At 40.5% G+C, this 27,362-nt stretch overlaps 1 protein-coding gene across 3 annotated transcripts; it reads right to left on the bottom strand.

Annotated features, from left to right (window-relative positions):
* Positions 1–4,587: 4,587 nt before the first annotated feature.
* On the bottom strand, positions 4,588–25,536 carry GCNT1 (glucosaminyl (N-acetyl) transferase 1). Of its 3 annotated transcripts, XM_083354629.1 has the most exons (3): positions 25,474–25,536; positions 13,730–13,921; positions 4,588–6,508 (listed from the first exon to the last, which is right to left on the bottom strand). In XM_083354629.1, exon 3 carries the CDS (start codon positions 6,412–6,414, stop codon positions 5,125–5,127), a length of 1,290 nt encoding a protein of 429 aa, XP_083210755.1. In that variant the 5' UTR covers positions 6,415–6,508; positions 13,730–13,921; positions 25,474–25,536; the 3' UTR covers positions 4,588–5,124. The 3 variants fall into 3 exon arrangements, with proteins under 3 accessions (XP_083210755.1, XP_083210756.1, XP_083210757.1); XM_083354630.1 differs by lacking the exon at positions 13,730–13,921 and having other exon boundaries at positions 25,474–25,502; XM_083354631.1 differs by lacking the exons at positions 13,730–13,921; positions 25,474–25,536 and adding an exon at positions 10,117–10,200.
* Positions 25,537–27,362: the final 1,826 nt, after the last annotated feature.

Here is a 27,362-nt window from a genome sequence, read left to right as displayed (position 1 = left end):
CCCATTGCTAAACCTTTATTACAAGAGACTAGAGATGCTAATGCATTGTTGTTGGGGTTTGTTGTTGTTGACTTTACCTTGAGGCTTTCAATAAAATATCCAGTTTGTTTAAGAAAAGGCAGCTAAGCCAGAACTTTGGAAACTCATTGGCAAGTACACGAATGTATGAAATGTCTGAAGAGGAGTCCTATTAATTTAGGGGACCTGTTCCCAAGAAACCCTGGATACATTTAAATACATACCTGATTGTCAAGCCAAGGGCTTGAGAGATCAACTAGTTGAGTAATACTTGAATGCCCCCACTGTCTTTTATTCTGTATTATATTTGCACCCTTCCTTGTACGTCATTGGCTGACCTTTGTGCAGTAAAACTCTTTGGAATGGTCTTACATCTTAAAAGTGACTCACACATGGAAATTTGCACATCCAAAATGTCTATGGAGATTCTCAATCATCAGTCATGGTTGTCCCAAAGGTGCTTTTTCAAGAGGCAACTTGACTTTTTTGTTTTTCTTTGAAGACATTTCGTTTCTCATCCAAGAAGTTTCTTCAGCTCTGACTGGATGGTGGGGAATGAAAGGGTTTATATTCCTTCCAGACAGTTGGTCAAAAAAAAGCACCTTTTGGACAATTATGACCTTGCACTTTGGGATGAGCACCCTTTGAATGATACTGAATGAATGAACCTTTATTGTCAAAGTACAACCATGTATACAGTGAGATTGGCTGAGCCAATGACCAGATTTCCAGAAAAATTGCAGACTACAGGAACCATTTGCACTTCAATTTGAGATGGAGACCACACAGACTCATCCCCAACAGCCTCCGCCAGTCTTCAACAGGGAAGAGACACAGGGCAGAAAACATCCTGCAGAAAGCACAGCTCCACAACACAGTCCTTTCAGCATTCTACTATACCTGCACTACTCAGGCGATCCTGAGGACACCGCCAAAAACCTCCAGGTGGCCTCAGTGACTCTCTAAACAGACACGCCAAACTCGCGACATCACATGACATTGCGCAACATATCGGGACAGTTTTGCCATTGCCGTCAATGGGGTGGGCGCGGCTTCCAGATGACACGTCCGGCCCATGGGCCAGCAGTTTGACACCCCTGCTCTAAAAGAATGAAAATGACCAGCTTTCTGCACAGAATATATACCCTTTCATTCCCCACCATCCAGTCATTGCTGAAGAAGCTTCCTGGATGAGAAGCAAAACATCTTCAAAGAAAAACAAGAAAGTCCAGTTGCCTCTTGAAAAAGCACCTTTTTCCACACTGGGCATTTTTCCATCCTGGGCATTCCCATGCATTGGATTTTCCTTGTTAAAACCTATAGGACAGAGGTCTCCAACCTTTTGGGCAGTAGGGACTGGTTACGCGTAAAGAGGTTTTTCTGCGGACTGGAGTGGGTGTGGTTTTGTCTGCTGCCTGCATCCCGCAGATGGGGCTTTGCTTCTTTGTACAGCCCGGTTGCTGGCATGCCACAGCCCAGTACCAGTCCACAGACCGGGGATTGGGGACCCCTGCTATAGGATGTTGCTTGACAATTGGAAATCTCAAATAGGGTTTTACTTTAGCACAAGAAGGATCACATTCTTAGAGTTTCATCAAAATGCAGATTTTCCCTATTGCTAAATTCGTTCAGGCCAATTTTTACAATAGTATGGCAAATATGCAAACATCAGAAACCATAGCTAAAACAGAATGCTGTAAAAAAAGCATCAAACTCCAATAGGTTTTCTGTTCATTGCAGTATAGTATTTCTACAGCTGAGGACCAAGCAAACATCTCAAAGTATATTTGTTACATTTTTCTGAGTAATTCCTTGACAATAGTCAACAACTTCCACAATGGTTGAAAACAGTATGTACATCAATACCTCTCTAAGACCAGGTTGTCTTTCACTTGGCATTTTGTGCTTTCGTGAGCTCTTGCATCTAAAACACAGTATTAATTAGGCCAGGAGTCTTTAGCTGGAGTCTATAGATCAGTGATTAGATTTCAGCTGGTCTATTAAAAAATTATCTTATTTTCCCTATGCCCTACCTGAAATTTAGTTGTACATGTAAGCAATAAAGTAATGTATAAACTCTAGGTTCCAAAAACATTTGTGAACTGCAACAAATCTTGTTATCTTAAATTATTATAACTTGAAAGTGGTAGCTAGTCCTCAACTTACATTCATTCATTTAGCAGCCATTTTGTAATTACAATGGCACGGAAAAAAATGACTTACGGCCCAGTCCTTGGACTTACAACCACTGCAGCATTGCAATGGTCATGCAGTCAAAATGTGGGTGTTTGGCAACCAGCATGTTATTTATGGTAGTTGCAGCATCTCAACTGATTGCCATTTGCGACCTTCCCAGCTGCCTTCCGACAAGAAAATCAATTGGGGTGGGGGAAGTCAGATTTATGTACAACCATGTGTTTCACTTATCAACTCCAATGATTCACTTATCAACTGTGGCAAAAAAAGATTGCACAATTGGGCATAACTCACTTAACCACCACCTTGCTTAGCCATGGGAATTCTGGTCTCAATTGTGGTCGTTAAGTCAAGGACTATCAAGGACGATCTGTGTTGTTATTAATAGATTAATAAACCCACACATTACTATATCACATATTATTTATTAAATATTTTGATGACTGTATTTGAGCAATACAACATAGAATTGGTCAAATGAATGCCAAGGTAGCTAACAAAATTCCATTCACTTATAATCAGTGAATTGTAATTTATAATCAGTTATTATCAGTAGTGTGAAATAACATACAAAATTAAAATAATCACATGCAATGGTTTACTGCATATGGTTGAATATTTTTGGAAGACATCAATTGTCCCTAAATGAAGGGTGAGTACCATCATATGTAAGAACATACCAGTTCAGATGTCAGAGAATTCATTCACATGCCAAATGAATCCAACGAGGTAACCAGGATTGATGCCTTGCTGAATCTGCTAATCCTTTTAAAGATAGGTCAGGAGCCATTGCTGTGTCTTGCCATGTTCCAATTGCATAGCTAAACTATGGTTTTCACTAATATTTCAGGATTATGCCAAGCTAGATGTCTCAACATAAGCCTCTCTAATCAGCTACTGGAAACTCCAAATCAAGAGAGTCTAGGGCCAAGATCATCCAGTAGGGAAGTTTGAAAAAAGGTCTATGGACACAAAGGTGAAGGAAAGAATACAAGACTGTATTATAGTAATCTGCAGCAAAAATCTTTAAGAAAGGTAACTTAAGGAAAATCACAGGCATTGTGGGATAAATCCTACAGCAGCGTTAGCCCATCTTAGCAACTTTAAGATATGTGGACTTCAACTCCCAGAATTCCCCATGGGGGCTGGGGAATTCTGGGAGTTGAAGTCCACATATCTTAAACGTTGCCAAGGTTGGGAAACATTGACCTACAGAAACTCATTTTACCTTTGGTCAGATGACAGCAGTTCCTATCCTCAAAAGAGGAGGGTGGGCAGTTGGTCCAAAGTGGAGTGAAAAGGCAAATAATCCTTAAGAAACTTTGTCCCCCACATATTATCTATGTAATATAATTGAAATGGCATATTTTTAATCATTCTCCTGATGGCAAATTTCTAAATAATCGCTCATCCTACTTGGCTGATCGATGGCCCAGGTAGTATTTTGTCCTCTTTTTAAAACATTTTCACTTTTGTCTACAACTTTGCCTACCAGGCTGTACATGGAGATGACCATTGAATAAATAAATTAAATCCCACAACCCTCAGCATTGGTCACCAATGCTGGCCAAGGAAATCCGATGGGCTTTCCCTTGATGTCAACAAGATCCAAACTTAATTTGAAGAAGACTTTGTCTTTTTTTTTAATTAACACATAAATAAAACATGTAAAAACCCAGTAGTATAGAAATATAATTTTTATAATATATTGCAGCCGGCAGTTGGAATTCTGTCCAGTCCGTTTTAATTATGGGCTATTTTGGAACACTTGGATGTTCAGCAGGAAACTCGACTCCTATTTTGTACCTCATGCCATCTCCAAAAATTGTTTCCAAGCTAGCATCAGGAGAGACACCAAGAAAAGAAAAAGAATTCTAGCTGTAAAAAAAAGAACACTTATTTTGCCTGTTCTAGATTTTCTTTGTTCTGCTGGTGCGATTTACTAAGAACTGAAAGATGTTAACTCCTCCCCTTCTAAGGAGAAAAGCTGATGCAGTTAGCATAAAAGCACGCCTTAAAAAGGACACAGTTTTTCAGTTTGGAAGGTTCAAATATTTCTAGTAACAAAAATACTGATAGAAATTATCATGAATTAACATTTCTACTGATTTCTTTTCCTTTATGGAAAAGTGACAAATGGTCTAGCAAGCAGCAAACATATTAAAGTTATATTAAAATGAACACAAACAGGCATACATTTTATTTCCCTGAGAATATTTTAACTGGGAGGCTTCTGCTACATTTCGGAAGACAAAACGTCTATACAAAACTGAAGACTAGAGTCTATCCGAAAAATTATACACACACACACACACACACACACGCGCACACGCAAATATTACTAGTCTATCCAAAAAATTATACACACACACACACACACACACACATGTAAATATTACTGGTACAGTTTAAAGGGGGGGCAGAATTCAATAATTTGACTATAGAGACATAAATGTACTTCAACTTTCATTTTCATAATTTCATAAATTTCTGTTAATCTGAAATCTTATTATACCATGGTACTTAGTGTTTGCCTCCTTACTGTCCTCAAAATTGTCCATTTTCCACTAAGGAAAGTAGTCTTAATGGCTACACAATCTAAGGATCAAGATTATTAGATTTCTAATAGAATTCTTTAAAAGAAACAGAGGAGAGGTGAACAGTGAGTTGTAAACTGAAGGATCTTGTTTCATGCCTAAAATCCTCTGGCCTTATGCAAGAGAATTTTTGTGACAAAACTATCTTAGAATCAAAAATAGAATTAAGAAAACTCAGGGGACATAATCAGCTAATCACCCTACAAGTTTTGTTTAAAAACAAAAAAGGGGTGTTATATTCTCCATCTCTTTTCTGCCAATTTAATCAAATGACGAAGACATTTACCATTAAAAACCAAACAAAACCAACATGTTAGTGTCTGCGTTGATGTAGCATTCTGTCTCGTAAATGTTCTTCCAAACACTGAATTGCAAAAGGATCAACATCAGTATCAAACTTGTTGGCAAAGAAATGATGTTTCCGTAACATCCAGCTCAAGTCTCCGACTCCAAAGACACATACAGAACGGACGTGAACTCCATTGCAAGGGGGGTAAGGAGCACCCTTGGATACATCCCCCTCAAAGTAGTGCCACTTCACAAACCGGGCAACTGCATTCATATCGGAAACATCATATTTGTCACTGGCGGAGACGGCACCAGGAACCTCAGGGATTCGCTGAACTGTTGCCCATAAGTATTCATCGGGACTGTATGTGTCTTTAGCCCATTCTATAAAAGCAAGAATTTTGCTATTCTCTAATATATATTCCACAAACCTCCTACTAACAACAAAATAGGCACTTCCAGAGAAAATGGGTGTGTTGAGAGGTGGGTGCTGTTTGTCTATCCCTGTGTTTTTTACCTTGCCATCAACTACTTCATAATGTTTCTTCCACCTCACCTCTTTGTTTGAAGGCATTTTTTCCGTTTCTAAGCTATTTTCACCGTTGAGGGTTTTCAACTTCTCCACTATTTCTTTATTGGTCTTGATTGGGAAATCCATACCGCAGAGATTGATTAAGTATTTCCAGCTCACATTCCTCCTATAGAGATCCTTCATGCAGTTGAGGTCAGCTTGTACCCGGCTCCATGATGCATACACTACACTTTCCAATTGGCTGGCAATGAAGACATTATGAAAACATGATGCAATCCCTTTTACAGCTGCCAAGAAAGACTCCGGGGACTTTTTGTCAACATGAATGCAGTAAAAGTTTTGAGGAGCATATATGGTTCTCAGAAGTCTCTCAAGCATATTAATTTTATGATAAGCCACTATTGAATATGCAATGGGAAATTCTGTTTCTTCTTGGCTAAGAGGTTCCATAATATATTTCCGCTTCTTAATAAAGGAGGCACAATCAATTGTCATGTTGATATAGTCATTTGGAGTTATTTTGGGGGTTCTCCTAAAGGAGACTGTTAACAGCTCAAGCTTTACTTTTTGAATTTCTGCTGTGTCACCTTCCAGTATCTTGGAACAGTTTACTGCATTAGGATATTCACCAGTCAGTTCCAAATGCTCATAATCTTGATAGGTTGGTTTCTGAAGAACTGTAATATAAGACCAGATTCCAACTGTACAAACTAACACCCAAAGAGGCTTAAATCGTAGGATAGCACAGTGACGAAGTTTCCTCTTTAGCATTTGAGACAACATTTGGAACCTTTCAGATATTTAAGGGACTTTCTCTGTACACATGATTAAGTTCCAGCCATGTGGAGTTCTGTTAGCATTTCTCATTGATAGATTCCTATAAATGAAAAGGAAGATAAAGTCAGGGAGAACCAGCTCTTTTCTCTATAATCTGCTGTAAATCTGCAGATCCACCTATCTTTATCTTGTCATTCAGCTGAATGAGGACATAGAAATAGTAATAGCACTTAGACTTATACACTGTTCTATAGAGCTTTAGAGCACTCTCTGAGCAATTTACAATGTCAGTGTATTGTTCCCAACAATCTGGGCCCTTGTTTTACCAATCTCAGAAGGATGGAAGCTGAGTCAACCTTGAGTCTGTTAGGAACGAACTCCAGGTTGTGGGCAGAGTTAGCCCAGGGCACTTTTAAATATGTGCTATGAAAACATCTTTCATAACACAAATTTGACAGACTAATGCTGGATCATTAACATTTAACCACACAGTTATGGTATGTGCACTGACAGACGCACATAAATTCAAACCTGGATATAAGCTTGCTATTCATAACTTTGCCTTAAATTTCTGCATACTTGGTTTCCCCTTTAAGAGGGGAAAAAAAGAGAAAGTGGTAAGCAAAAGAAACTGAAGATAGAACAGAAAAAGAAATGAAACATATCTAAAGTCAATATACAATTCAGCATACCTTTCTAAGCCTGCAAACCATCTTTGCTTCCATCCTATCTATACAATTTCATGCATTTCCTTTTTTTCTTTAAACTCTTTCTTTTTGAGGACCATCAACTCCTTCCAATCACATCCATGGACCATCTCTTTTGTGAGATTCCCTAGCTACCTGCAGATTTTGGGTCCAATTCAAGATACTGGTTGTCCCGTACAAAGTTCTTCACAACCAGGATATTTGAAGAAGCATCTATCTTCTTGTTCACCCAATAAGATGAGAAGGATCGACATGCTGCAGGTTCTGCCTATTAAATAGCCATCTGAATGGAGCCAAGAAGTAGGTCTCCCAGCCAAGAAGTAGGTCTCTATTTGGAATAGAATCCTCTCCATCATATAAATAGAATAAATGAATAAGCATTTCATTTTCTTGGCTTTCCCCTACCTATTATTTCATATATTGATTTTATCATCCAGGCTTCATTCATTCTCTCTATATCAACGAACCATCCTAGTGTATTTATTTCACTCATATCAGTGCCGGTCTATAACAGTATAAAGATTTGATTGATAAATCACTCATATTAGTATTCAATACACAGTTCAGCATCCATTCATTGCTTTACCATATACTCCTCCTAAGTACATCATACCTACTACATGCAACTTTACTTTGATATTTCTTCTAACATATGCATGTCTTATTTCCATAGAAGAAAGTGGGTAGTGAGGCAGTTAATACACAGCCATTTCTACTTCTTTCCTTTCTCACTACAGACTGCATACACATTTCTATCATTACATTTGCAAGTCTTATAGTTTATCCATTTCCAATCTTCCCTCAAATTTTACTCTAATTATACTAGATTGGACTAACTCCAAGGATATAATGCAAGCTTAGTTGAAGGAAATAACTGAGAGTGTCTTGTTCTGCTGCTTATTGTAACTCAGTCTACTGTTTGCTAAAGACTACCCAACTAGAGACCGTACATTGACTCAAACATTGTAATTCTAGGGAAAAAGATACACGGTTTAAATAATCCATTTAAATACAGATTGCTTTCTGAATTAAATTCTCTCCTTCAAAAACAATTTAACAAGCTTATAGCTTCTCAGAAATAGTAATCTATCAAGGATACATGGTTTATAGGAAGAGTGATAACTGTATAACTTGCCTTCCAAACGTGAAAGCACATAGCTAGAATTTTAATCTTATTTCTAAATTAAAAAAAAGATCTAATATGTGCAGGTGTTAATAACATAATTGGGGTTTATTTACTTTGTGCATTTAAAGCAATATTAGAATTAAAATAAGTTTCTAAATTTTTTTTTGGAGAAAAACAACTTTGGCTATGTGGGATGGGAATCCTGAAACACCTGAAGGGCACCAAATTGAGCATGCTTGTATTACTCCATTGCATTAACTCTTGTTTAAAAGTTGTTTTATTTAACCAATATTCAGTGAAAGACAGCAAGGCTAACATTTTATGCAAGAAGTTTAGAGATATGTGAAAACTCTACCTAAGTAGATTTATATAATAATAATAATAATAAACCTTTATTGTCAAAGTACAACATGTGTACATTGAGATTAGCTGAGCCTCCCCCCCTTGCTCTCTCCCCCCAACACACAGTGACAACAAACCCTCCATCCCACCACACTATGTGAACCAACTACACCACACACCGGCCTCCCAAGTCAATTCTGCATAAGATTATGTCCCATTTAAAAGCTTAACAGCCCACGGATAAAAGCTATTTTTCAGCCTGTTGGTACGGCTGGCTATATTCCTATATCTCCTACCGGATGGTAGGAGAGTAAAGAGATGCCGTCCAGGGTGTGAGTTATATATGAGTTATTTATATAACTCAAAAATAATGTAAAATAGCAATAGCACTTAGACTTAAATACTGCTTAGTAGTGCTTTATAGCACTCTTTAAGGTGTTTACAGAGTCAGCATATTGCCCCAACAATCTGGGTCCTCCTTTTACCAACCTTGGAAAAATAGAAAGCTGTGTCAACCTTGAGCCAGTGAGAATCGAACTGCTGGCAGTCAGCAGAATTAGCCTGCAATACTGCATTCTAAACACTGCGCCACCACAGCTCCTAAGTCTCAATTCTGTTTCCATCCAAACATTATAAAATTATAAATTGGCCCCATATTATGTTAAAGTTCTGAAAAAGGCATTAAAATAGTATATGCTTAATCAGTATGCCCTGTCTTAACAGAATAGCTACAGAGGAATATTGGATAGGATCAGAAAGGCAATGTGTTGAGAATGGGGATTCATTTCCCCCCACCCTGTATTATAATCATAATAAAACTATTGCTAAACCAAAATAGCAATTCCTTACTGGAATCAGTTACACAAGATGTTTTTGTGGGGATAGGAGATTCTGTGTCCGTGGAATTGTGAAACTACAGTTTAACACTCCACTCGGCTTTTAACTTATGCAAACATAGCACTTTTTTCTCCTATAACTTAGATAAACATGGTAGATTCTTAAGCCTGGGTACAGGAGATTTTTTTTTTCAGCATGCAGACTTTCAAAAAGGCTCCCTTTTACATTAAAAAGGTAAAGGTAAAGGTTCCCCCGCACATGCGTGCTAGTCGTTTCCGACTCTAGGGGCCGGTGCTCATCTCCGTTTCAAAGCCGAAGAGCCAGTGCTTGTCCGAGGACATCTCCGTGGTCATGTGGCCGGCATGACTAGACGCCAAAGGCGCACGGAACGCTGTTACCTTCCCACCGTAGTGGTCCCTATTTTTCTACTTGCATTTTTACGTGCTTTCGAACTGCTAGGTGGGCAGAAGCTGGGACGAGTAACAGGCGCTCACTCTGTTTACATTAGGTTTTACATTAGGTTTGCAAATTATATTTTTACATGTCAAGTAAAAAGCTTACACAGTGTAAGCCACAGTAACATCCTTTACACATGGCTAAGCAACCCAAACCAGCTCTCATAACACTATTAGTCATGTACAAAGATATCAAGATGGAAATACCAAGACTGAAGAGAAAGGTATTTGTAAAACTCACCATCTTCTATTAAGAGGAAAATAATTACCGATTCACTTTCCAGTACTGATGAAAAAACTAAGGGAAGAAGAAAGAAACCCAGCAGATCTTAAAACGGGTAACTGCCCTCTCTGAAAATTCCTGCAGAATTGGCAGAAAGCTATGAAAAAATATATGAAATAAAGCTAGGCACTCAGTTTCATGCCTTTAAATATAGAATACTAGAAAATGTTCAAAAAACTATGTTACTGCCAATCAGCTTCATTGAACATATTTATGTAAAATACAGAGGAAATTATTTGATAAACTACTGGACCTAACAATATCTACTTGCATTTTTAATGAAGTCCCACAGCACTATTCCAATAAAAGGGTTGGACAAAAGCAGATTAGCTAAAAATATTACAGCATTTTCCCTTAACTTGGGTGTGAGTTGCCCATGAATTCTGGGGAACATATCGCTACTGGATGAGCACCAAGTTGGGAGAAGCTGCAGATGATAAGTAGCTAGCTTAACTGCTATGTCTCATGCAAAGAGAGATATGAAATATAAGAACAGCATTCCTCAGATGTGAAACAGTTTTTTAATTAATTACTTTGCAAGGACCATAGACTGACAGCATCCGGTAATATAAAGCAGAAATATTAATGTGTAATCATAATCACAGGGATATCCTGTGATACTATACTGAACTTGAAGATATCAAACGAAATTCAGGAAACGAAACCACAGAGTGCTATCTTTTGGAAGGTGGTTTTCAACAGAATACTGCTCAAAAAAATCCCTTAGGTATTAATAATCCCTAATCCTGTATAAGTAGCATCATCCCCCTATTATAAACCAGTAGTGTTCTTCTATAAAGTCTCATAACCATAAACCTGGTTAAGAACTACTAAAGCCAGAGTCCTCAGTGCTGAAATTCCACTCTTTGTATAATTTCTCAAGGGGCATCAATGTCTCTACAGTATTCAGTGGTAATGACTCTAGGAAGAAAGCCTAAACACACAAGTAATCCTCAATTTACAATCATTCATTTAGTGACCGTTCAAAGTTACAACGGCTCTGAAAAAGGTGACTTATGACCATTTTTCATACTTAGGACCACTGCAGCATCCCCATGGTCATGTGATCAAAATTCTGCCTCTTGCCATCTGTCTCATATTTATGAGTCGCAGTGTCCCGGATCATGTGATCACCTTTGGCAACCTTCTAATAAGCAAAGACAATGGGAAAGCCAGAATCACTTACCAACCGTGTTACGAACTTAACAACTGTAATAATTCACTTAGCATCTGTGGCAAGAAAAGTCGTAAAATGGGGCACTTAACTGTCTTGCTGAACAATAGAAATTTCAGGCTCAATTATGGCCATTAAGTCAAGAACTACCTGTATACAGTGCTGAAGGTATCGGCTGTCACACCTGTGGAACTCTGAACTACCTTTGTCTTGTCTCATGTAAAAGCTAATGCAGCTTTTCTCCTGAACAGTTTCATGGGGATGTGACATTTCAGCAAGGAAACTTCATTAATCCAACCACTTTGGCAGGTGGTAAGCATTATCCAAATTAATAATACCTGTATGAAATGTTTAATGAACTTTCCTAGGACTTATATTGCAATGTATGGCAGTGAAAGTTGGACCATAAGAAAGGCTGAGCGCAAAAGAATTGAGGCCTTTGAACTCTGGTGCTGGAGAAGACTCCTGCGAGTCCCTTGGACTGCAAGGCGATCAAACCAGTCAGTCCTAGAGGAGATCAACCCTGACTGCTCTTTAGAAGGCCAGATCCTGAAGCTAAAACTCAAATACTTTGGCCACCTAATGAGGAGGAAGGACTCACTGGAGAAGAGCCTAATGCTGGGAAAGATTGAGGGCAATAGAAGAAAAGGATGACAGAGAATGAGGTGGCTGGATGGAGTTACTGAAGCAGTAGGCGTGAGCTTAAATGGACTCCAGAAGATGGTAGAGGACAGGAAAGCCTGGAGGAACATTGTCCATAGGGTCGCGATGGGTCGGACATGACTTCGCAACTAACAACAACAACAACAAGGACTTATAACAACCTAGAGCAATACCATCTGGAAATTCAGTAACTAACAAATGATCTAGTAGAAGAATGATAGAGCTATTTTTGATTCTATTCATAATTCTGTCCATTAACCAAGACATACAGTCTACTCAGAGATTCAGTATATATAACTGTGGTCAGATACTCTCATTTACGTATTGAATTTCACTTTACCCTGTCCTATAGACAGAAGAGCCAACTTTTGTGTGCTAATTTTTGAGGTAGTACTTTTCTAATACTTTTTTCCTCCAAGAATGGTTAAAGAAAAAAAGATTTACGGCCATAGGGCAGAGATCCCCAACCGGTTCCGTGGAAAGAGGTTTTTCCTCAGACTGGAGGGGTCGTGGCTTTGTGTGCTGCCTGTATCTCACGGATGAAGCTTTGCTTGTTTGTGTGGTCCGATTGCTGGCATCCTGTGGCCCGTTACTGGTCCATGGATTGGGGATTGGAGGCCCCTGCCATAGGGTATAAAACTAAAACAATAATCTATTAGAAGCTTTTCCTTTCTTTTTTTTAAAATTCTACTTAGACTTTATCCTGAATTTGTAATAGTGGGAGATGGAATTCACCTGTACTTAAATCAATTTATCATAGTGACTTTGAAAATAGATAATTTTATTAGGTAGCACATTCCTTGTTCTCCATGAAAAGAACCGCTGCAAGCTATCATGCTACGGTTCCCCCGAAATACACTCAGATATGTCAGACAAAGAACTTAGCCTGGGAAAACTGCTCTAGAGAATTCCTGCAAACAAGCCTGTGTGTACATGAGACAAGACACTGCACAGATTGGATGGCTTTGTGAACACTGCTATGCATTCATTCCAGGATCAATCTGGAGGACAGATCTTCTCATAAAAAATGGAAAACAATGCCGGGAACTTCTTCAAAAGGTAGCGTTTCAAAGGCATGCTTGTTCATCCTAAAAGCCTTGGGGTGGGGGACCACAATCACAATCATAAATTATGTACCTAAGTCACAGATCCCCCCTTTGAGACCTTTTTCCATGATGGCAGCTTTCAAAGCTCTCTTCCCTCTGGGAGCAATCCATTCTCGAGCAGGATTATTCTGTGCCCTTCATTCTCGCCTGTGGAGTTTATCTGACACCCTCACAACAATCCCACTGAAGCACATGGCTCAGCTGGAATGAGGTAACAATCAACACTTCCATTGACACCACCTTATTAAGGAAAGTTAGCTCACTTTGGCCATCCTGCAATGGCAGGATAATTACTTCTTATAAGCTGAAAAAGAGAAGATAATTTTAGCAGAAACAAGTCTGCCAAAATCTACAGGAAAGAAAGACAGAACACCAAAACAAGAAACAAAGAAGGCAATTGTGCTGTAGCACAACAGTATCTATTGTTCACAGCAAGCTTGAAACCTGTTACCTATAGCCTTATTTAGGAGACCTGTTTGGAATAGCACAGAGTCCAAATGGGTAACTCATACACCTTCTTTTAAAAACACACACACACACACCTACCCCTCCTCTTCCCGTTACACAACTATTCTTTTCACAACTTAGAAAAAGAGACATAGTGCCAGGAAAACACTAAACTGCTTACCTGCAGCTACATCTTTAGGACTTCACAGACAAGCATTCAGACAAGCATGGCTTAAGGGTTTAGGAGCTTGGAAAGATGCCAGTTTCTGAGATCTGGAAGAAATTCAGCAAAAAATGGATCCTTCTGAGATTTCTCAAACTATTTTTGAATGTATACCATGCTCCAGGTGCGCTGTATCTTTCAAGAGCATGTCTGTGGGAGACAAAATAATTGTGCACAAAGTAATTGTGCAATGATAGTGATTCTTATAATTCACAGGTCTATCAAGATCCCCCTAAATGGTCAGCATCTGATCCCCCTAGTGCAACTTTCTCAATGCTAGCATCACTTCTTAATGTAAAGGGATCCATGCTTTTGACACACATACCTTTCCATATGACTCGAGTTAATAAAAATAAGTGGGAATATTTTAAAGAGATAATCATTGCGAGCATCTTTTAACAGAGATACAACAATTAGTTTGGTTTAAAAAATGAATGACATTGTATGTGTCCTTGACTTCTTGTTCATGCACTATGTTGTGTCCGACTCTTTGCAACCCCATGGACCTTAGCACGTCAGCCCCACCCCCACCCTCCAATCCTATACTGTCTCTCTGAGTTAATACTACCAGCATCCTTCACTGGTAAGTTGGAATAAAAAGCTCCTTCAAAATGTTTCAAAGTTGTCCAGTATCATAATGGTGTCCCAATACAGCAAATTATCTCAACCAAATCTGAAAAAACCCAAAGTATTATGGGGAGGAGGTTAATTACTTTTTATAAAGTGACAAGTAGATAGATTTATCTGTTAACTTTAAAGTCTAGGTCTACATGTAACATACCCTTGAGTTACATGGTCAGCAGTGAGAATTAGCCACAAAAACCAAAATGCATTGTATTATTTTAACAATGTCTGAAAAAATATGCTTAAGTTTTCAAGTTATATATTCCCATAACACCAAACAGAGAAGCAGTTACTTCTGAAGAAGTTTCCTTACAGAGGAAACCTATTTTAAATAGAGCGCTTAGTCACCATTCTTGAGAAACTCAATTTGTTCATGTATACATCCTGCTTTAATCAGTGTAATAGCATTTGAACACAAATCACTAGATACAGAACTACAACCTGTATAGTAGCTACTTGTAGTGAGAGACTTAGTACATGTATACATGTATAAAGAAAGCGTCACCAAGCAGAAGAAACTCAACAACTTAAACCAAATTCATTGAGAAATATGATCTATCAGATGGAATTAAATTATTTGGTCACTTATTGATGCTAAAATTTAACAACTAACCCAACTTTTAAGGACTTAGGCATCACTGAAAGAGAGCAGTAATCACCCTTCTACCCATTCTATTTTAATGAGTAGATATATTTCACTGAACATTCATTGGGCTTAAGTGCAAGTAGCAGTTAATATGAGTAATTCGTTCATGTGTCTTAGGAGTAAGCAATGTGATTTTCAAAGGCAGGGACTAAACATTTGCAAATCCCTAGATGGCTGCTGTGGAATCCATGGTGTATGCGTGTGTATTTCTATGTGAATAACTTCAAAATTCTGATGAGACTTCAGATGACAATGCTTAAAATAAAACATGGGGGGGATCTGCATACCACATGAAATTGCTTGTCCTCTGGAAAAAAAATAATTGGCAAAACATTAACCTCTTGGGCTTATAAATTGCTTACCCTCTCAAAAAACATTAACTGGCAAAACATTAACCTCTTGGGCATAATGTTTAGCCACCGTTGGTAACACCATTACAGTTAGGAGCTGAAGAAAAGCTGTTATGATGTACAAAAAACAAATTTAATAAGATTTATTCAAAGAATAGGTCTCTGAACTTTGCTGAAGCTCTTTCCTTAATCTCCGCTGCTAACTTCTAAACTGTCAGCCTGTACATATGGAAGACAGAATAAAGTCCTAGGTAGATGATCTTACGCCAAATACCATCTCATTTGAATCACAGAACACAGAATAACAGAGCTGGAAAGGATCTTGGAGGTCATCTAGTCCAATCCACTGCTCAAGCAAGACAGTCCATACCATTTCAGACAAATGGCTGTCTGAATCTTTTAAAAGTTTTGTTTGGTTCAGGTAGACAATGACTCAGAGTGGTTCACAATGAAAAGAGTTTATTCAATACACATAAGTCAACTGACAACTGTCAAATGTTTCAAGCTTTTATACTAGAACTGTTTAAACTGTAACCAATCATCAATCGCTGTTTTCCCGCTTCTTTGCAACTTCAACCAATAGTTGCACCAGAATCTCCCGCTTCAAGAACCTTCTTTGCAACCTCCTATTTACATGTTTGCAACTATCTACAGACACAACACCCCTTACCCCCCAGTTGTTGTTATTTATTGACATAGTCTCTTAAGTATTTGGGTGGCCTATGGACTCTTGATGGATATCTATTGCTTTGGATACCTAAGTCATCTCTATCAGAATGTCTGCTTGGTTGGCTTACGCTGGTGGATCTGGACTCTTGACTAATTGGCTCAGATGCTTCTCTGCTAATAAGTTGTGGTTGTTGTTGTGTTTGATGTTGATGTTCAGCTAATGCTGGCCTGCTCAAAGGGGGCAGCTCCCAGTCAATTTGACTGTGTTGTTGTTGGTTAGCTGTGGACGGACTGGTTTGAATTTCTGCTTCCCCACTAACTGGCAGGTTGTTATCAATAAGCCGTGATGCACTGTTCCCCCCGTGTATACTTTGATCCCCATCAACTGGCATGCAACCAATAGTTCTCTTCCTTAGCTGATCTATATGTCTTTTGCTAACCCTATTCCCTTCCCCCTCAATAGTGTAAGACAAGGGTCCCATTATCTCAGTGACCACCCCTGGGACCCATTTGTCCCCTTGTGTATAATTCCTGGCCCAGACTAGGTCCCCAATTTTGAATGATCTGTTTGGAATGTCCGGTTCCGCACTTGATGGTAGTCTGTCAGGATGTAACCTGTCCAGTTTGGTGGTTAATCTTTTTCCCCACCTCATTTCTGCTGGGCTTTTTCCGGTAGCCGTGCAAGGGGTCGTATGTTGGGTCAGCAAGAATTCTGCCAGTCTTTGGTGCCAATCGCCACGGATGATTCTCTTTAATGCGTCCTTGGTGGTTCTCACGTTGCGTTCAGCCAAGCCGTTGGTGGACGGGTGGAAGGGTGCTGATGTCGTGTGTTTAATCAAGTTGGCCCTGAGGAAATCCTGGAATTCAACAGAGGTGAATTGGGGCCCATTATCTGACACAATTACATCAGGTAACCCATGAGTGGCAAAGAGGTCCCTTAAGACTTGTATTGTTTTACCTGAAGTCATTGAACTGACGGGTACTACCTCCAGCCATCTAGAAAAACTGTCCACTACTACTAGAAAGGTTAACCCTTGGAACGGTCCAGAAAAATCAATATGAATCCTAGACCAAGGATTCCTGGCCAACTCCCACTTATGAGTACGTGTGTGTTGCAGCTCAGGTCTAGAACGCTGACACAAATAACAATTAGAAACACATTCTTCAATGTCCTTGTCAAGTCCTGGCCACCATAAGTGACTTCTAGCCAATGCCTTCATACGTACTATTCCAGGGTGACCCTCATGTAGTTCTAATAAAATTGTAGATCTGTGGATTTCAGGAATGACAACCCGGTTTCCCCACAGAACACATCCCAAATGGGATGATAATTCATCCTTTCTTCTAAAATATGGAATGTACTTGGCATCCGGGTTAGTACTTGGCCACCCACTAAGGACTCATGCCATAATTCTTTTTAGGATATGGTCTTTATTGGTTGCCTCAGCTATATCTTTAGCAGTTAAAGGGCATTCAGGAATGTCCTGTAAAGACATTATTTGTCCCACAGGAGCAGGGTCTTCCTCAGTATTGTTTAATGGCAGTCTGCTAAGGGCGTCTGCATGTCCCATTTCCTTGCCTGGTCTGTGTAGAAGGGAAAATGAATATGCTGAGAGGAAAATTGACCACCTCAGCATTCTGGGCGACATTATTTGGGGTGTCTGTTTATCAGTGGTAAACAGTCCCAATAATGGTTTGTGGTCAGTGAGTATGGTAAAGTTCCTACCATAAAGGTAATCATGGAACTTTTTTACTCCTGCCACGATTGCTAATGCTTCCCTATCAATCTGTGCATAATTCCACTCTGCTTTAGTAAGCGTCCTGGAATAATATGCGATTGGCTTTTGAACACCATGACTGTCCAAGTGGCTGATAACAGCCCCCACACCATAAGGTGAAGCATCGCAAGCTAAATAAATTGGTTTATTCTCAATAAAATGGGTTACTGTTGATTGGCTAGAAAGAATATTTTTTAATGTTTGGAAGCTAACTCTATGTTTGTCAAGCCACTGCCACGGGGTTTTTTTATCTAAAAGTCTATGAAGAGGTTCTGCTATGGCAGCTTTGTGTGGCACAAATGTGTGGTAAAAATTAACTAATCCAAGGAAGGCTTGTAATTCAGCCTTGTTTTTTGGTTCTGGTGCCAATTTAATTGCCTTGATTTTATCAGGGGTAGGATGAATTCTATTTTTGTCTATCCTAAATCCTAGAAATTCAGTGGATTTAACCCCAATACAACATTTTTCCTTTTTTAATTTGAGTCCAGCCCTCCTAAACCTTTCCAATACCTGTTCCAGACGCTCTGCTAATATTTCTTCATTTCTTCCAGCTATCAGAACATCATCAAAATAAGGGTATACACCAGGTATGCCCTTTAAGGTCCTCTCCATCACCTCTTGGAAGATGCCTGGAGCTGCTGCAATACCAAATTGCAGTCTGTGGACTCGGAACGCCCCCTTGTGGGTAACTATCGTCTGAGCTTCTGCAGCCTCTTCAGAAACAGTTAATTGCAAGTACGCCTGCGCCAAGTCTAACTTGGCAAATATGGCGCCGTCCTGTATCGTGGCGAGGACCTGCTTCACCGTCGGGACCGGGTAAGCGTGTTTTTTCATTCCCAGGTTCAGGGTGGCTTTGTAGTCAGCGCAGATCCTCACATCCCCGTTAGGTTTAAGGGGTGTGACGATCGGCGTTTCCCACAAACCACCCTCGACTGGTTCTAGGACGCCTTGGCCTACAAGCTTATCGAGCTCAGCCTCGATTTTTTGCTTAAGGGCGAAAGGCACCCTTCGGGCCTTAAGCCGGATGGGTTTAACCGACGGATCTAAATTAAAATTAATTGGGGGCCCTTTATATTTACCTAAAGACCCATCGAATATGTCTGCGAATTCATCGCAGACTGATTCGAGGGTCTTATTTTTAATAACTGTGTTTATTCCCCCTATCCAAATGCCCAGGGCAGGAAACCAGTTAAGGCCTATCAAACTGGTCCTATGGCCTTCAGTAACTATTAAATCTAAAGCTCCCTTAAACCCCTTATATTTAACACTAAGGGTAATTTTCCCTTTAATTTTTATTGGGGTTTTTTGGAAGTCGGTCAATTGGATTTTAGTTGAGCTAAGTGGAATTTTTCTGCCACTTATTTGTTCAATCTTTTTTAAAGTTTCACTAGATATTATGGACACTGAGGCCCCAGAATCTATTTCCATTTTGCAAGGAACCCCTTGCAATTGGACTATAATTTTTAATTTTCCTTCCGGAAAATTATTAATTTTTCCCTTTCTACTATGATTGACTCGCGCCACCTCCCCCCGGTTCGGAAATTTAGCCCTCGGTCTAGGGGTCTCTTTGCCACTGTAGTAAGGGGTTACCTTACCTTCGGGCCAAACGTCGACTTCATGTAGGCGATTGTCGCGTGCACGGCCCCTGCAAATGGCTTGAATGTGGCCGGTCTTCCCGCACAATCTGCATCTGGCGGTACGAAATCTGCAAGATGCATGGGGATGATTGCCCCCGCAGCTGCCATATCGGTTGTCGTTGTCGCGCGGCCTCGTTGCGGTGTCTCTCCATTGTCGTTGGGTCGCAGTTACTTGTCGTTGTGGTATTGCGGTTTGGAATCGGCGGTTCGGTTCAGGCCCGTCGCTTCGGGATGGTTTTGCCGCCATTTTTCCAAACCGTCTGGTGACTTCGGCGATGTCATCTTCCCATTGCTGGTCCACCTCCCCGCAGTCCACAAGGCCTTCTTGATTAATTTCGGCAGACGTAGCCATGCTACTACGGGGGGGTCGCGATACCCGGTGGATTCATAAGTTAATAGTTCGTCCAATACTTCTTGCAAATCGCCGGTGGGCTTGGCGATTATTCTATTTTGTAGATGCTCGTCTCGCAAGCCAAGTACCACTCGGTCCCGGATTCTGATTTCCAAGTTGTCATACTTGCATCGTACTGCGGCTTCTCTGACTGCAGCAATGAATTTTTGAATCGATTCGCCCAGCCTCTGATTTCTTTTTTCGAAAATACGACGCCAAAAGAGTTCGGATCTCCTTGGCGTGAAATGTACTTTTAGTTTAGCTAACAGATCGGCATACGGAACGCTTGAGACCGGCTGTGGTTGACAAAGTCCTACAGCGATCCGATATACTGGTGTGCCGCATATGGTCAGTAAAGCTGCCGCCTTTTTTCGGTCGTCCGTTATCCCCTTAACAAGCAGGAACCCTTCGACCTGTCCTACATATTCTTCCCAGTCCTCTGGGAAGCTTGGGTCGAATTCTTTCAAGGACCCGATTTGCGCCATTCGGAGGATTGTTGATTCCGCCGCGGCCGCTTGTGGTTGACTGTGACTTCTTTTCAAATTTGCCGCCTATGCGCAGCTGTTCCGCCGAACCTACTCTGGTCTGCCGTCTATCCCACCTTCGTCACCAGTTGTTTGGTTCAGGTAGACAATGACTCAGAGTGGTTCACAATGAAAAGAGTTTATTCAATACACATAAGTCAACTGACAACTGTCAAATGTTTCAAGCTTTTATACTAGAACTGTTTAAACTGTAACCAATCATCAATCGCTGTTTTCCCGCTTCTTTGCAACTTCAACCAATAGTTGCACCAGAATCTCCCGCTTCAAGAACCTTCTTTTGCAACCTCCTATTTACATGTTTGCAACTATCTACAGACACAACAAGTTTTTTTCCCTTTAGCATTCTTTAAAATAATCCTAGATGGAACTTGAAACTATCATCGCATCTGGTAGCTAATTTAAATGTCTCCATCCATTTTTGGCCTTAAAGGCTATTAAACATAGAGCCTACTGCTTCAAAATCACACACCCACACACCCCTATCATATATATCATATATTATCTCATTTCCATCAAGAAAGGAAACATATTATGTATGCCATAGTCTTTGTTTTATAAGAAGTATGAAGCATTATAAATTAGTAGATATATGATTAGTTCTAGGGAAGAAATCATAAATAGGAACATCAAAGGGAGAGAAAAATACAAAAATAATAGAAATAGAGAAGACAGACAACTAGCCAGAGTGATATACCAGGTAGTTGGCCAGTCTCCTGTCAGAAAAGAAATCCAAGGTAAGAAAACCACCTGTAATCTTTTATTACTATTTTTAAAAAGGATCCATTTGAACAGAAGAGGTTCAAAAAGAGGCACTGGTATACAGCTGCCACTAATTGTGCCAGCATTTGGACATGAAAGATGATATAGGTGTAAAACTTTACTTTTTACCTTATATACAGAGTTGGATCAAAAGGAGGAGTGCTGACAATTTTGTTTTATTTTTGTAATCAAATAGGAGCTTGGACTCATTAAGGACTAATAGAAACAGAACATGTTACTTTAGAACATTTCTTGGCTGCTGGATTGGAAAACTATTTTAGTAGAAACTCAACCAATTACTACTCTGCTGTACATCTTTGCTGCTCTATTTATTGGACAAGTAAGATTCTGAACAAAATGTAGCACTTGTGATTATCATTTACCAATCTAGCATTTGTGGACATGTCAAATTAAAGAAGGTGACTTCAGGTAATTCCTAAATCCCCCAACCTTTTGGGTACCAGGGACCGGTTCCGTGGAGAGAGGTTTTTCCGCAGACTGGAGAGTGCACATTTTAATGCGCTGCCTGCATCTGGCGGATGGGGCTTTGCTTGTTTGTGCGGATTGGTTGCTGGCATGCTGTGGACCAGTATTGGTCCACGGACTGGGGGTTGGGGAAAGTGGTGGGATTCAGCCAGTTCGCACAACTTCGGCAGAACCAATAGCTAATTTTTTCTTGCCCAGACCCAGAACGGATTTCCAGAAGTGGCATCCACACACAGAGAACCAGTTGTTCACATATTTGAATCCCACCACAGGTTGGGGACCCCTGTCCTAAATCATCTACTCTGCCTATTCAGTAGCTGCTTTAACTTAAGTATTCTTGCAGGCTGAACAAATTTGCCTTAAGCTAGAAGTACCCCTCTGGATTTTAAAAGCAAATTAAGTGTACACAGTTGACATATTTATTAAATTTATATGCTGGCCATCTCACTATTAAGTGACTCTGGGATACCATGAACCTGAGTTGCATTCTGAGCATATCCCCATAAAATTCAATTATTATCAAATTTATTTGCCACCTATCTGGCGGTTCAAGGCAATACTGAGTGGCAAACAAATAACAGCCATCTCACAGTGAGCGCATACAGAAAGGATTACAAGCTAGTAAAATAACACAAATGGAAACTAAAGACATAACTTGTTTTTTCACACCCAGATTTTAATCCTAAAATTACATTAAGCAAGCTTTTAAAGGATACACCAAGAGATATGCTGTAGATGCTGTAGCTACGTAGAAGTCCTTCAACACTGTCCTGCCTGCCAAATACACAGCACAAAGTGCCAGTGATGGAACACAAGTGTGAAGTGACATAACAGCAGGGAATCTGCTTGGGGAAATAAAATTGCATGGAACTCACAGTCCTTCTGCACAGATTCTACTCCTGATAACTCTTAGGGGTATTTCCCCCACCCCCCAATTTAATTTAAGGTGACATTTTGATGTTGCTGTTCTCAAACAAGCGGGAACAATCCCTTCCTAAAGAGTCAGGCTTTAATTTTATACTTCTGTATGCTACAACACCGGTCAAATCTATAAAGCCCTTTTTGGCTCATTGTTCTGATGGTCTTCAGCAGCCTGCTTCCATTTCAATTTTATGCCTCTCTCTTTGAAATCCAGCAATGCTTCCCTAGAGTCAGATCCAGAAGAAGGGCTTTTCCTGAGGTTCTTCTTACTTGTAATTAAACAAGTGTCCCTCTCTCCCCACATTTCATCTTTAAAACTTTCAGAATATCCCCACTTCGTTTCTATTCCTCATCATATTTATACCATTCCTCAGGTTATATTGAATAAATTCATCAAAAGAAATATTATATATATATATATATATATATATATATATATATATATATATATATATATATATATATTCTTCTATGACTCATGGACTTCAACTCCCAGTCCATGAGTCATAAAAGAGCCAAGGTTGCCTATCCCTGAACTAGACGTACTAGACCACTACATGTACCTTGGCCAATGGATCTCAATGGAAGGTAATACAATAAAGGAAATTGAACAGTGTGTGTTAAATGTCGTTGGCAGTCATTTGGCAAGCTAAACATAACCTCCCCCTCTGCCTGAAAAGTTTTTGATCAGTGGGTGCTACCTGCTTTAACATATGCTGGTGAAACATGGACACTAACCTCACGATCAATACAAAAGCTATGAGTGGCGCAAAGAGCGGTGAAAAGGTACACGCTCGGAATCACAAGACAGAAAGACCTGCACATGGATTAGAGAACAAACGAAAGTATACAATAGCATCAAGAGAGTAAAAGAAATGAAATGAAATGGGCTGGTCACATAGCAAGAACAACCGATTGGCAGGTGGACCAAGGCAGTCATAGAATGGACCCCACTTGTTTAAAATGTATCCACGAAAGACAGTCAAAACAAGACGGATCGACCACATCAGCAAGTATTGCAGGCCCAACTGGCAAAAGAAACCTCAGAACCATATTGGTTGGAAACATGTGGCCTTCATTCTGCAGTGGATAGAAAATGGCTAAAATGATGATGATGATGACTCAACACCAGCATTCCTTTCCACTCAAGGCAGGAAGACTCACACTCACTGAGGTCACCGCTGGATCCCTGCTGCTAGCTCAAGCACAGGACCCAGCACTGCAACTTGTTATTTATTTATTTATTTATTTTAATTCCATTGTTCTCTCTCTGCTGGTGTTCACCATGGCTTTGCCAGTCAGATGTGAGTGTGCCCACAACAGGTACATGCCTGCCGCCATTCCATTAAGTCTCTTTGGAACAAGACCTTCCCAGACATCCTACTACATTCTTGACCCAAAGCAAGAATGCCCTGGCCTGTTCCCCTGATTATCTGGAACCAATTATGCCATGTCTAGTTAGCGCCAACTTGCCAGACCAACACTTTTACTGTTCTTATTGCTGATCATCTGGTTACCAACTTCGACAAGGTTCAAAGTTCAACATATCACTTTAAACTAGGAGGCCCACTGTAGATCAGTTTTGCAGTCATGGGAGGGGGAGGGGAGAGAGAAAGATGAGCTTCTTGAGGGGTGGCTGCAATCAGTGCCTTACACAGGATATTAAAAATAACACTCTGAAACCTGCCAGAGTTGATCATCAGATTACCCACAACAGGAAGTATGCCCCACTGCTTTATGAATTTAACTCCCCCACCTCTAGAAACTCCAGATCAGCGTCCCAGTCCCACCGTAATACTTTGCATTTTGTTTCAGGCCTCGCCGCAATAAGCTCCTTCACAAGCAATTATCCTCGATAATCCAAAGCAGCCTTTTGTGCATCTGAGCAAGTTCCCTTGCATCCCTGGATTGCATTTGTTAGCTTTTTTTAAGGTGCCGGGGAACTTCTTTTGGATTTAAACAGAAGAGCAGCTACCCTCTTCAACCGAGTCGGTTGAAACCTCGCTTCCTCCCAAGTTCGAAAAAACTCCATTCCGCACCATTCTGCTGAAGGTTACGTCAAAACTGTGGTTTTTCCACGCGACTCTATTTCTCCATTTTCGAGGTGGAAACGCCCAGCGGCCGTAACTTTCCGAGCCAAGGCCTCGCTCTTTGGAAAGAGCCACCTGTCCCCAAGGTTGATAAATGGCGCTCCTCCTCCCCCCTCCCCCCCCCCGAGCCCAAGGACGGAGAGGGAAAAGCGAGATGGAGATAAACTTCACAGCAACTTCGGAGTTGCTGCGCGCCGCCAATTCTTTTTTTTTTTTCTTTTCGAGGAAAATTCGGACAGGGCAATGGGCTTGGAAGGAAGGCTTGTATTAAGCAGGCTTTAAAACGTAATTCGCGGTACAGTTTCTCCTCTTCTTAATAAAACATTTCCAAAAGTGGTCATTAATACATCCCGCCGGTGCTCCCTCCCCCCTCCCACCACACACAGAGAGAGGTAAATCGGTTGTAGATAACAGGCATAAAGAGAAAAAGTAAATTGGGGAGAATTTCCTCCGAGTTACAGAGATTCTCCTACATCGGGAACATAATAAGCATGCAAGCAACTTTTCAGTATCGGAAGAAAAAAAACAAAACCAGCAACTTTTTTTTTTGATCGAAGTTTACTCATTGCACTTGGCCCCGGGCAAAGTTCCTCCACGCTCCCTCGGGCTACTTTCAGGATTACCACCTAAAAGCCCGGCGGCTGGGAGGGATCGGGAGCCCGCTTCTTAAAAGGAGTTCTTCGAGAGGAAGAAAAAAAACAACAACAACCCCGAGTCTGCCCCAGAAAAACCTGGGAGGGAACGAGGGAAAAACAGACGCGCATCCCCCCTGGGAAGAGGCAAAAGAAAGCGCCCGCCCTACCTACCAGCGGATCGTGGAGATGCGCCGACCGTCCAGCTGCACGAGAAGAAAACCCGAAAAAGAGGCGGGGACCTCATCGGGCTTCCCGCCCCCTGCGCGGCCCGGCCCTCCTAGCCCCTCCCCGGCGCTCACTTCTCTTCGTTTACTAGCCGGAGTAGCCGCTATTCCACCTTCGTGTAAGAGCCGGGAGGTTCCTGTTCTGTTCCCGGTTTTCTTTCACTGGGGTAGAGGTCACCTGAAAGTGCGTTTGTGTTTGTGTTTGTGTGTGTGTGTGGGGGGGAGGCGCTGCTCCACTTCTTTTTAACTTGCAAGCCACTCACACCCCCCCACACACACACCCCCTTTCGCCTCCCGCGCAGGCTTTGGGCTCATCTGAGTTACGCCTTCTTATCTGTTCGGAATTTGTGGAGAATGAAGGTTGAGATTTTTACAGGAATGCGTGAGGGAGGGCACAGGGCAGAGCAGATCACGTTGTGTGATCTTTCCATTCGCCACCATCCGGTCCGAGCTGAAGAAGCTTCTTGGATGAGAAGCGAAACCTCTTCCAAAAGTTAACATATCTATATATTTATGAACAAGTAGTCAACTTACGATTGTAATGGAGCCTGCCCATTATGGTTGTAAGTCGTGACAGTCATAAAGCTGGTTACTCATGTGACCAATCTGATTTTATGATTTTTGTGTTGGTCATTGAACAAATAACATGGTCCTCAAAGAAGCCATTGGGTTTTTTTTTGTTTTTTTTTTGCTATCGGCACGGTTTTTCCAAAAAGTGGAAGTAAATCCTGATTGGGGGACTGGAGGCTAAAACATATAGGGAACGGTTGCTGGACATCAACGTGGCCAGTTTTTTTTCTAAGATTATTCACCGATTGACTTCTAAATCAAGCCATAAAGAATGCCACATCATTAGTAAGTGATGTGAATCAGTCATTCCCCAGTGCTTTTGTTATGCTTTCAAGAAATGTCAAAAATAACCAGCTTAATTTCACAGTATAGCTGTATTTGGGGAGATAATGAACATGCAAGAATGTCTAATTGCTACATTGCTTTTCACTTCAATAAAAGTAGACTGGGTCAAATCACCTGGTTTGGGCCTGGGTTTTTTTTGTAAGTGTCTTGAATGTATGTCATTAAAAAATCCTGATTTTCGGCAGACTGTCATAAAATGATGTGACCATGGGATGCTGCAATTAGCTATAAATACAGCCAATTGCTGGGTACCTGAGGTTTGGTCATGTGACTTTGGGGGCATGACCAGTAGGACTTTGAATCCTGGTTGTAAGTACCAACCCCCCCTGCCCCCCCATCCATTGTAATTTCAAATGGTCTCAGAGCAATCGGTTGTAAGTCAAGACTCCCTGTATGTGCATGTGTGCGTGTATACATACATACACACACATATGCATACATACTCTAAATATGTACAGTACATAAATACAACATTGATGTAGTACTTGTTCTATGGAGGAAAAGCAGATGCACTGGATTCCAAGTACTATTCTATAAAGAATAGAAATAAGTCATTTAAAAACTAATGTAAACCTCAAAAGTTTCCTTCAGTCTCCATGTTGGTGCCATGCAACAGCCATAAATCTCAGCTACTGCTGTCATACAGCACTGAACTAATTAAAATTGGGAAACTTAGAAGCGGAAGAAATGAATGTCTCTTCTCAGAACACCACTGTTCAGTTTTTTTCAGTTTAAAGTTCAAACATTTATTGATTGCTTAAATAGAAGCAATTTCTTTAAAGGAGACGTGCCCTAATCCTCCAAACATAAAGTTATTAGAAAGGTTTCTTTTTCTGTAGACCTAAGAAATTTGACTGGTAATGACCAAGTTGGCTTCCCAGTTGAGCTCATAAGCACTGCAAGTTAATTCAGAAGCATTTT

This window comes from Vipera ursinii, assembly GCF_947247035.1.
Source record: "Vipera ursinii genome assembly, chromosome: 2".
Lineage (NCBI taxonomy): Eukaryota > Metazoa > Chordata > Lepidosauria > Squamata > Viperidae > Vipera > Vipera ursinii.
This window is presented reverse-complemented; position numbering and strand designations above follow the sequence as displayed.